This window comes from Abramis brama (genome assembly GCF_963993115.1).
Source record: "Abramis brama genome assembly, chromosome: 6".
Classification (NCBI taxonomy): Eukaryota; Metazoa; Chordata; class Actinopteri; order Cypriniformes; family Leuciscidae; genus Abramis; species Abramis brama.
In genome coordinates this window covers 19,919,413-19,931,248 of record NC_139968.1, presented here as the reverse complement: position 1 = coordinate 19,931,248, position 11,836 = coordinate 19,919,413, and the positions used below count along the sequence as shown (strand labels likewise).

General features: G+C 38.1%; 2 protein-coding genes across 2 annotated transcripts in view; one reads left to right on the top strand and one right to left on the bottom strand.

Annotated features, from left to right (window-relative positions):
- The window catches only part of pias4a (protein inhibitor of activated STAT, 4a), a 10,558-nt gene extending 6,445 nt beyond the window's left edge, over positions 1-4,113 (bottom strand). Inside the window, exons 1-7 of the mRNA XM_084116676.1 lie at positions 4,062-4,113; positions 2,226-2,607; positions 2,035-2,119; positions 1,263-1,304; positions 1,091-1,181; positions 852-980; positions 619-724 (exon numbers count right to left, since the gene is read on the bottom strand). Of these exons, the coding sequence (XP_083972802.1) occupies positions 619-724; positions 852-980; positions 1,091-1,181; positions 1,263-1,304; positions 2,035-2,119; positions 2,226-2,607; positions 4,062-4,088 (862 nt within the window). The 5' untranslated portion in view covers positions 4,089-4,113. The remainder of the gene's footprint in view (positions 1-618; positions 725-851; positions 981-1,090; positions 1,182-1,262; positions 1,305-2,034; positions 2,120-2,225; positions 2,608-4,061) is intronic.
- A 3,453-nt stretch (positions 4,114-7,566) lies between these two features.
- On the top strand, positions 7,567-9,419 carry foxq2 (forkhead box Q2). The gene is made up of 2 exons (XM_084116290.1): positions 7,567-8,166; positions 8,934-9,419. The coding sequence occupies exons 1-2, from the start codon at positions 7,771-7,773 to the stop codon at positions 9,288-9,290; spliced, it is 753 nt and encodes a 250-aa protein (XP_083972416.1). The 5' UTR covers positions 7,567-7,770; the 3' UTR covers positions 9,291-9,419.
- Positions 9,420-11,836: the final 2,417 nt, after the last annotated feature.

Here is an 11,836-nt window from a genome sequence, read left to right as displayed (position 1 = left end):
CAAATTGTTAATGTTAACAATCAGCATTGCGTGACTACATTTAATGCCCTTCCGATATTATCCTTGTTTTCGCATGGGCCCGGTTGCAGTCTCTTTTTTTCTGTAGCCACTCCGAAGTCTTTTGCGTTTTACATCGGGTGAAATCTCAGTGGTCACTGGTGATTGTAGTTTGAACCTTTCTGGATCCGCCATCAAATTGATAAGTTGAATTCTATCAAGTGCTGCGAGAAAAGGCTATAAATCTCCACCTCCAACATCCTCACACACTCATAGCCTACTAGCCGAGACTCCTTCTTTATGTGTACAGATGTGACGTAATGACGCAAAGACATGCTCGAATTTCCCACGGAAATCCACCAGTACCACTGGAATTAAAAACATTATTACAAGCTTATTTACAAGCTTACCGTTATTAATTGAGCTAAGGCAAGCAGATCGTTTTGAACACTGGCTGGATATGTACTTGCTCAAATTTATTTTGGATAATTTTTAACCCAAAAAAGTTACGGACTGCAGCTTTAAGTACAGTACAGTTTGATTTCAAAACATTTGCTTTTTTAAAACATATTTCATGTCAGGGTTTGAAGCAATATGTTTGGTCAAGGCAACGAAACTTACTGCGTTCGCGACAACGATCGGGACTCTCAACTGAGCAATGTTTCAGCTGGTTGAAGAGCTCTCCAGATGTGAACACCCTCACCAGATACACTGCCACAGAGTACCGCTGCATCCAAAACATAGCGGTTAGCAACAACACAAGCAACTGTGCCTAAACCAAGCATCCTTCATCTAACATGTTCATTCACAAATATGGATATAAGAAAACAGCTCTTTGTATCAAGTCTCTGTACCTTTCCAAAGTTGCCCCACGTGATGGTGACTCTGTTAGTGACTGTGGAGAGGTGTAACCAGGGCGTGATGTTGACGGGTCGACAGGGCCGACGCGGCTCAACACCCGGTTTATTGGAAGGATAGTAACCCTGAACAAAAAGAAATAAAATGTAATTTACAGTAACAAGATTTAAAGCATTCCAAGTTATTTATATACAGTGGTTTAGATTTACGATCATCCTCCCTGACAAACACTTACCGGTACATGACAGTAGGACTGATTCACTTTCACAGCAATATTGGGAGGATACTGGTCCTCCTGAACACCAATTGAGTCTGTGTAGCAGATTCTAGGAGAAGAAAAGGGCATGTCAGCATGCAGAAAATGACCAAAACTTGACCAACCAACAAGATGTAGCTGAATGACGTACCTGAGAACCACCTGAACTGATTTCATCCCTGGGCGAAGTTCACTGTGCAGGCACAAACATTTTTTATGAGGAAATACAATTAAAGATATTTAATATTCTATTGTGATATTTAATACTCTATATTATTTTAAGTAAACAAGAAAATACATCAGCCATGTAGACCCACTGGCTGATATTTGGCCATTTTGAGATTATCAACATTAATCAATTATTATGGCCACTGAATAATGTATAATACATAGTATTATATAAATGGGTGTTTAATTTCCCCAATATTGCTTGTCATTTTGTAACATTTTCTGGGGAAAATTGGTGGAATTGTGTCTGTGTTTAAACATTGTAAAAAATAAAAAAAATTAAAAAAACACTCTTATGAGTACCAGAGAGTATAAAATAAAATGCAATAAAAAAGTAATGTTATTTATTATGTTATTAATTTATATCTGTACGATTTCCATTTGTTACTGCAAATTAAAGAGAGACATTTTTTCTTGAATTTAGAATTTAAAGACAAATTTAAATATTCTGGCACACTAAAAATACAATTTAGAATTTTTTAATCCTTACCATTAAGCCAGGAATAACTGTAAATAAATGTAGCAAAAATAAATAAATAAAAACATGCAGGAAAGATGTGTTGAAACTTGTGAACAATGGGTGTCTGTGACAATCTGCTCTGCACACTAATAATCCACACTCATTTTCTATCATTAAATTCCATTGCGTATATACCCTAATACCCTAAAGCCACCAGTTTGACTGCACTTCTTACCTGGAGTTCCGGATCTGTTCCACTTGGCTTGTGGTTAATTCAAAAACACATTGACTCTCTTGCAGCTTCTCACTGTTCTGAGCGACTGCAAAGAGTGACAAACTCAGAATTATCTCGCTGGCTGCCTTCATCATCGGCTAGGCACACCTCTTAAAATTGGCCTATTATTTATTCATGATAATGGCACTCACTTAGTTCTGTCGGTGGCAGCAGCGTTTCTAGGTTGTGGTAGAATGGCAGGGGCACCAGTTTGACTTCGGCCGCAGGAGGCGGCACCGGTTTGGGGATGCCGTTGAGGTAGTCTGTTCCCTGGGCCGTGCCTCTGGGCGAGGTGTTGAGAGCAGGGTAGGTTACGGGCACCGATTCCGGGCGTCGGGCAGCCAGCCAGGCCGAGGCTTTGGGGAAGCGCGTCTCGTAGAGCTGTCGGACATTCTTTAGCAGCTCTGGACTGTACTCGGTTTGCACAAGCCGAAGAGCTCTTCCCACTAAATCCTGCTTCAAACCGCTTTTACTGCGGCCCATGGAGGCCAGCAGTGTCTGCAGATCAGACACCCGGAAACTCTTCACCATGTTCTGGCGAGAATGAGAAAGGATAAAAAAAACACTGTTGTTAGTGAGGTGTGCGGCATATAGTTCAATATCTGTTGTAAAGGTTGTGGGTTCGATTCCCAAAAGGGAACAATGCCCTTGAGTGAAGGCCTGTCTCACACTAAGCTTGAATGTTCGGTCCGATTTTTGCATACGATTTGTCCGTGGCAGACAGGCTGAATGAGCATGCAAATTCACTCTCTGACACTAGGTGGCGTTAGACAAAAAAGAAATACAGTGGTTATCCCGGTACACTAAGCAGTGCTGAGCAACTTTCTGTTTTATGTAACAGCAGCAGCTCTTGGCATGTGACCAAAAGCTTGAATCGTATTGGTTGGTCAGTTTTCTTCGCATTGCGATGAAAAAAAAAAGATTAGAACACCTCTCTGTAAAAAGAAAAAAGCATTGCATTGACAGCATGTGAATGATGGTCTGAACAGACACGTTAACAACCATTTATCACATCGAATTTCCGCAACAAGATTAATTTTATTGTGAACGGGCCTAAAGACACGTAACCTCAGGTCAAAGTTTTTAAAGTTGCTTTAGATTAAAGCATCTACTAAAATTTCATATTTGCTAAAACTTTACATTACTTTTTATAAAGTTGTTTATAGAACATGAACATTGTTTTGACTTTTTCAATTCATTACAAAAACATTCCTTAAGCTTCTAAATGGCCTCAATCTCTAGTAATCTACCATGACTGAACCCATGCAGGCCCATGACACTCTCCACATAAACATTACACACAACTCAACTCTGAAAAACAGGTAAAACAATGGGCATATTTGTAATCATCATGTAGTAATGAATATCAGCATGGATGCGAATATCTGCTGATATACAGTAGTAAAGAGATACAGCACAAATGAAAATGATACATCTTTTCAAGCTACCCACATGCATTAATTGTGCATGTGACTATACACCCATACATTAATAAGCACCACTGCAAAGTAGTTGCAAACTAATATCCACTTTTGTTGCTTTTTAAAACTACATGGCCGTATTATTTGAACTAAGAAAAGCTAGGGTCTGTTTTGTTATGTATTGTGCAGACTAATCATTCATTTCCACAAGCAGCGCGCCCCCGCGCGCGCGCACAGGAACACTAGCTGTGTCTAAAAGCCTGGTGAACTGTCTACCCAGACTGCTTTTTGGGAATCAAATGAACATTCAGAACGTGCAAAAATTCGAATCGAACGTTAGAACGAGCCAAATATGCCGGCTACATAGACAGCTTACTGGGTTTTAAGACACAACCATTCACATTGCACACATACAAATTGCCAAAGCACTTTACAGACTGCCACTTGTCCTGTGTGAGCACAGAATATCATATTATAAAATTAAACTCAAGTTGTTTTAATAGGCACCGCCTCTGACTCAAATTGCTCATTTTACAGACACTATTTTTACAAATCTCATCTACTCACCATCGCTTCTACCAGTTCGGCCGCCATCTTCGCACAGCAGCCCCGCGAGAGCCTGAAGCGAAAGGCAGCAGCTGGCCAATGAGAAGCCGAGAAGGCGTTCGATGACCGCCGCCGGTGTCCAATCAGCACGGCGGACTGTCCATAAGTAGGCGGGGTCGTTTGCGAAGAGGCGTGACGACGAGCTTTAAAAGGGACAGTGTAGTCAAAAAAAGAAAACTTGAAGCAAGGTCTACCCTTTCTGATAGGCCTCTAGTGCTTGTAAACCTACCCACCGTCGCCTGAACTTCACTGTCTGATTTGCCCACTTTAATAGTCTGGTGTTAGAGCGAAAGCACATTGCATTTTGCATTCAGATGTGATGTGAGAGGTGGGTTTCCTGAGACAAGTGGAAGAGGAGCGCATGGCTCCATCCGATCCATTCCGCATGGAAAAATCCATTTCATGAGTTTCAAAAAGCCGTGATGTTGAGGACTGAATGCTTTGTGTAATTTCAGCCATAAAATGACTATAGAAGCACACTAAAACTACTCATAAATATATTCACAAGCGCACCGCGTTTACAATGTATTGTGGAATATAATACAACGAGCATACTTGCTCATTGAGGACAATTGGGTAGACTAGTCTGGAAAATCCACACGAGACTGAATCCAGAATCCTCAGGAAACTCCATCCCGTGGTTCTCTTTATTGTATGTGGTGGGGGAGGGGAAGCATAGAATGTTTGAGAACAATTTGCTGAGGTAAATATTATGCGTGATGAGCAGAACTAGAACAAATCAGGTATGTTTACATTGTTCCTTACAGACGTAAAAAAAAAAAAAAAAACGAAATACAATATACATGTATTATTAGAACAAGAATACCTGTTCTCAAGTCATACATTAATATCATACTATTTTGAAATTAAAGGGAAAGTTCAGCCTTACTTATTAAACTTAATGACTCCAAACCCGTATTCTGTGGAACACAAACAAAGCTGTTAGGCAGAATTACAGCCTCATTAACCTTTCAATTTCGTTGTACTGAAAACATACAAAGAAAATTAATGGTGACTGAGGCTGTCTATGACGTTTTTTGTGTTTTAATGAAGAAAAAAGTCGGTTTTTACACAACACAGAGGTGAGTAAAAAGATGACGGAAATTGTATCATTGGTTAACTTAATGGTATGTTAATCCTCTGTCCTAGCAGAGGATGGCGCTGCTGTCAATGTTTTGCCTCTTTTAAAAGTTGTCTCTTTAAATGAGTGGTTTTGAAGAACTTCAAGAACTTGCGTGTAATAAGATAAATGAATAAAACTAATTTAGGGTGACCATCACAGTCAATTTGCGGAACCACAAGCCAGGAAACCATGAAATAAAATCAGGTTTGGCTCAATTAATGAACCAGTTGCAAAAGTCACCCCAGGGTTATTTATTTATGACATTGATCTGCAAAGCTGACAGTGATTCGTCTAGTGCACCTGTTCTCCCACAAAATCCATGCTAAGTCACTTCCCATGAGAAGAACTTCAGAATGTTCTTTAGAAGATCTATTAAAGTTTATTTTTGTGGCAATCAGGCAGGTAGCATTTAGTAATTATATTATTTTCAGTAAAGTTTATTTTAATATAATTGTAATAACTGTTCTGTTAAATGGTTGTATGTGAATAGAGAAAATCTATTTGTTTTCTAGAACCTTGACATTAACATTCAACAGAACTGTCTTTGTGAGTTCGAATTGTCACATATTAAAAGCGTAGAAAAGACTAATTACTTAGTGCAGCTCTTTGAATCTTTTCTTTTCCTTTTCTTTATCTGTATGTGTATTATAAGAGTCTGACATTACAGGACTGCATATAGCACATGGAAGTGTGTGTGTGTGTGTGTGTGTTTGCAGTTATTTTAAGTCAAATATGCACATGAGTCATAGGGATATGCTGTAGTCCACGTTCAAATGCTCCAACTCTCCTACCTTTTGAGTGAAGACATCACTCACTCACGTCCCAGTAATATCATTGTCCACTCCAGTGTCAGGCCAACAACAGACAAACAACCACACTAACAGAGGCTTTAACAGGAACACAGTTTCACATGTAATCCAATAACTACCTTGAAAGACCTATAATGAACTAATTGACAAAGTCTTTTAGGGCACTCATTTGGATAATCTGAAACCAATACAACATGCTTGTTCACATATAGACCTCTGGTAAAAAGTTTTATTATGCAAAATAAGAATCTTGGTGCAGATGTTGACCCAGTTCAACACTTTTTATTAAATAAAATAAAACAAATAAAAATAAATGTCAGAGAAAAACGGAAAAGTAATGAGATACTTCACAATCCCATCTCACTTCTGTTATGTGCTGCACTGTTATGCAATGTCCTGTGGACTGTGAGACTTAAATCTCAAAATAGTTTGTAAAATTAGCACCAGGGCCTAAGAGCCACACTTATGCATTCTATTTTAAACAATATTTACACTTGTTCATTCAGTAGGCACTTTATAATATATTTTATGTTTAATTTATTATATTAGATTTATTTAGTAGATAAAAAGATACACTTTTATATTTTAAAATGTATTTTATGCTGAAAAATAATATTTTTTTATCCATTTGAAAATCCAAATGGTATTTTTTTATCCATTTGAAAATCAATTTTAATTTATTTTTTAAGAAAAGTATTATTTAAAGTATTATTATTAGTATTTTCTTTACAATAGACCTGGGGAAAAAAAAAGATTTCTACATTAGTACACAAGGTCATTTTGAGAATTTCTATAACTCAAACGGTAGAAAATGGTGCTAGCAACAGCAAGGTCATGGGTTCGATTCCCAGGGTAAGCGTGCGAAAATATGAAAGAAAGAAAATATAGGCTACTTTAAGTGCAGTGTAAGTCACTTTGGATAAAAGTGTCTACCTAAAGCATAAATGTGAATGTGAAATTTTATTGGAAATGCTCTCTTAAAACGAAGGTTGCATCAAATGCGTCACATTAACTGCATATATTAGGCTACTTCAACTGTTAACTGTTGATTGAACACAACAACAAAAAAATCATAAATAAAGACACTGTACTACAATTTTTAACATTCATATTGACATTAGTGCATGAAAGCGGATTTTAAAACTGTTTAGTTACAGTAATGAAAAATACAGAATGCTTCTGTTTTGGTCCTAAAGACTTGACCCAAACAGGATAAACACACCCAGAGGTCATGTTGTACCACTGCAGGCACCACCCGAGACAATTTGTGTACATTAATCTGTGTAATCTCTCGTAATTACAAAGATTTGCTTGGGTTAATAAAAAATAATCCCCCTCGATTAGACCCCCTGCCTCTAACTCTCTTGTACCCCACATTGCTTCTAATTACGTGGTTAAATATGCAGAGCATTTAAATTAAGTGGCGTTAACTCTCTGGTCATTGTGAGAGAAGTCTATATAGAAGGAGGCTTTCTAGGAAGATTCGAAACTGGTGTTGTTGTTCGGCCTGAACAGGTGGCTAAGCGAACAAACACGCAACTTAGCGAACATATTTACCTGTTTACTCGGTTTACGCATGCCTCGGAGACTGACGTCACATCTGTTACCGAATTAATTGTTTGTTTGACTAATCTTTAACTGCGCTTCTTGAAAAGACAGTCGAACCAGGACAAAATGTTAGTGGGTTCCAAAAATTGAATTTTCAACCACTAAGCGACAGAGATCCAACAATACAGAAATGGAGGACAACACATGCCGCAGCAATCGAGAACAACTGGGACTTCAGTTCACCATTGACTACCTATTGTACAATAAGGGACGCAACAGTGAGAGAGCAGAACCAGAGCACAATGTCCCTCCGTCTGAATGTCTTCAAACCACAGTCGATGAAACGGAACAAAAAACTCTCTCAGAACAGGATAGCGAAAAATCGGAGGACCAGGAAAACGAAGATAACGAATGTGAAGAGGAACACGAGAAGGCGAATGAGAAGAGTGAAGGAACGGATGAGAAGCCAGCGCAGTCTTACATTGCACTCATTTCCATGGCCATCTTGGATTCAGAAGAAAAGAAACTCCTGCTCTGTGATATTTACCAGTGGATCATGGGTCACTATCCTTACTTCAAAAGCAAGGTATTGTACCTTTGAAAGCAACTAAGCTCCCTCAAAGAGTTTGTCTGCAAATGTTAGGCAATTTTGCTACAAATCTCTTGAAAAGTAAAAAATATATGATCAATAAGTTATGACATTTGTTTTTACATTGCTTTAACTCATCAAAAATAAGTTATGTAATTTTTAACAAGTTATACAAGATTAAACTCATTTTAAAGTCAGTTTAATGTAATTTGAGTTGAAATGACTTAAACATCCAAGTTGATTTTACTGAAGAAATTTAAGGCAGCAACTTTTTTTTTTTTACACTGCAGTACTTCACATTTGTAATCCATTACCAAACAATTTTTCTAATAAGTGCTGAGGAAGTCTACAAACCGTAATCCTGTTGTTTAAAAACTGCATTTGGCAAAGCACTTCTTTAAAAGACCTACAACACAAAGACAAGGAAATGCAAACCACAGCAAAATATTATGAACTGGGTTCTGATTTGACTATCTAACAAAGTCATTGGATCGTTATCTGTTAAACCAAGTTTGAATCCCATGATCTGACAAAGATTTACATTCAGATTTTTATTGTTAAAACCAAAAGATTCGACTCCAAGTGAATTTTCACAAATTTTGGTCAGTGACGGGTAATTCTTAAATTGTACTATCCCTCCGCAATTTCTTGATAATAATTTATACACTGACCATTTTGTTTATAGACCTTTCATACTCAGAGGTCCAAGTATCATCTTTGACTTTCATATGAGCCATAATTCACATTCTCTACTCTTTAAACAGGACAAGAACTGGAGAAACAGCGTCAGACACAACCTCTCTTTAAACGAGTGCTTCATCAAAGCCGGCCGCAGTGACAACGGCAAGGGCCATTTCTGGGCTATTCATCCAGCCAACTTTCAAGACTTCTCTAATGGGGACTACCACCAGCGTCGAACCCGGAGAAGGATCCGCAGAGTAACGGGACAGCTGCCCTTCGCTCTACCTGCGCATTACCAAACCCTCGGCTGCCTGAAACGGACACCGTGTTGGTGTTGCCCACCATCCCATCCGTTAATGATGAGCTTCTCGCCCAGAGTCTACTGGAGCTGGGCTGCACTTCAGACACATCGCACACCATCCCTTCATGGATTGATATAACTGGATCTACCCTGAAATAATGTCTGCATGTAACAGTGTTGGAAATTAAATTGTACATATTTTCTAATCCATCTTGTATATGTGCACATTTATTTGTAAAATGAAAAACAAATAAAGTTAGATGAGAAGTATTGCATTTTCTTATTCATTGCATCCTCTTAAAGGAGTCTGTGCAAGTGGAACTTAATCACCAGCATTTGTGGCATAATGTTGATTACCACAAAAAAAAATATTTCTAAATCTCATGTATTAAAAAATAAGCAAAATTCATGGTTACATTGAGGCACTTACAATGGAAGTAAATGAGGCCAATTTTTACAGGATTTAAAAACAGAAATGTCAATCTTATCATTTTATAAAAACACTTGTTCTGTTAAAATGTGTTTTTATGTATTATTTGAGTTGTAAAGCTGTTTAAAATCAGCATTTTTACATGTAGTACATTTTAGGGTTTATGGCATTGTGAAGTAAAATAACATATAAAAAATAATTGAAATAACCTTACACAGAAAAGGTTAAAAACATGTTAAAGCTCATTGTTTTCGTCTTGAAGCTAAATTTTTGAAACAGTGATATTTTAAGGTTTACAAAATGGCCCTATTCACTTAAAGGAACACTCCACCGTTTTTTTAAATAGGGCTTATTCACATTCTTTCATACATTTAGATAGGTGGGTAAATGCATTTTTGTCTCAGTGCATGCATTGTTTTAGCTTGACAGGGTCGGCGCTAGCTTAGCTTAGCACAATGAATGGAATCCTTTGTTGCCAGCTAGCATGTCCTGAGTAAAAGTGATCAAAAAAACAACAAAAAAACACGTAATTACTTATTGTGGCCTGCGTATTCACAACAAGTACAAATAGCAATGCAGATTAACAGGTGATTTCCTAGGCAGATATTGACTTGGGACTATATTATGGGGAAGCACAGGCGAAGCACTGCTCCTTAGGCGAAGCACAGCTACTTGGGCGCAGAGATATCACGCAACACATGAAATCCTTCCTTAACTTTTTTTTTTTTTTGTGATAACCAACATTACATACTGGAATATACAAACCAAACATCCAGTAAAAAAAAAAAAAAGTATATATATATATATATATATATATATATATAACTGCATTGTGCAATTAGAGATAGAACTAATAAGGTCCATAAGGATAGTACAAAATCCTGTGCGCTTAAACAGATATAGGCAAACTGTGAAATTAGGTTAAAAAATCTTAGAGGGCAACATAACAAATGATTAAGACCAGTAATACAATAATACCATTTAATTTCTCACCAAGTGTGTTAGTGTGCGAGCATCACTTTGGGAGGCCATTATGCATGGTGTAAAAAAGTGAACACATTCCTCACGGATGTGGCCACTCCAGATAATAATTAGACAGAAGAGCTCAGAAGCCAAATCTTTAGTCTAAGAGATTTCGGCAGGCTGCCCAAAGCCGACTCCGGGATAAGTACCCAGATAATCCCATAAATCGCCATGCAGTTTCGAAAAATAGGAAGCTTATCACACAGCATAATCTGGTAAGCGTTCCTCGGGTGAGGACCTACACTTCTGCTGGAGAAGAGGGAGGGAGGGATGAGTTAGCCGAGTGTGGGGCGAGATGTAGCCACAAAATTGTATTACCGTGAGCAGATCAAGAGGGTCATGAGCTAATGTTGGACATCTGGACAGAATAATTAGTGGCTAAATTATGATTTCGGCTTACATCCTGACGCCTTTAAGAGGTCTCTGATTCCTACCAGCTTCAGGAAGACAGCAGTCTTGACCCACTTCACTTTTGAAAGGATGAACTAAAGACACCATGTAGATGTAGGCAGTCATTTGCATAACACTGACCCGCCTGGAGAAAAAGAGAAGTCAAATTAGTGACCCTATTTATACATTTTTACAGTCAAAATCTTTCTAATTTTAATTATTAACATACTTTCTGACACTTGTTCAGAGAGGTCTTAATGATAGTGCACATACTATATAGATTCCATATTTAAAGCTGCAGTCTGTAGTTTTTCCTCTTTGTCGCCAGCTCTGTTCGAAATCTGCAATTGCAGTTATTCACGGAATTATCAACTTTACGTGGGTTGTGCCTCGGCACGGCACAGCGCGGATGAATCCAATGTTTTGAGGAGAATGTGCGGCTGTCAGTCGCCGCGCCGGTGTGGATACTGTCATTCGCAATCACAGATTCTACTTTTTGGAAGAATAACCAACATTAGAATTTTCACCGGAAAATGTAATCTGAACAAGTAACATCCACGTTTGTTCTGACCAACTAAGGGAAAAAACCATTGCAGTAAATCGCGCTGAATAAATCTAACGATCGCTGTGTCAAACCGTGCAAATTATACTTTGTTCTCAAATTGTTAATGTTAACAATCAGCATTGCGTGACTACATTTAATGCCCTTCCGATATTATCCTTGTTTTCGCATGGGCCCGGTTGCAGTCTCTTTTTTTTCTGTAGCCACTCCGAAGTCTGAAGTCTTTTGCGTTTTACACCGGGTGAATCTCCAGTTGTCACTGCTCGTCGTTTGAACCTTT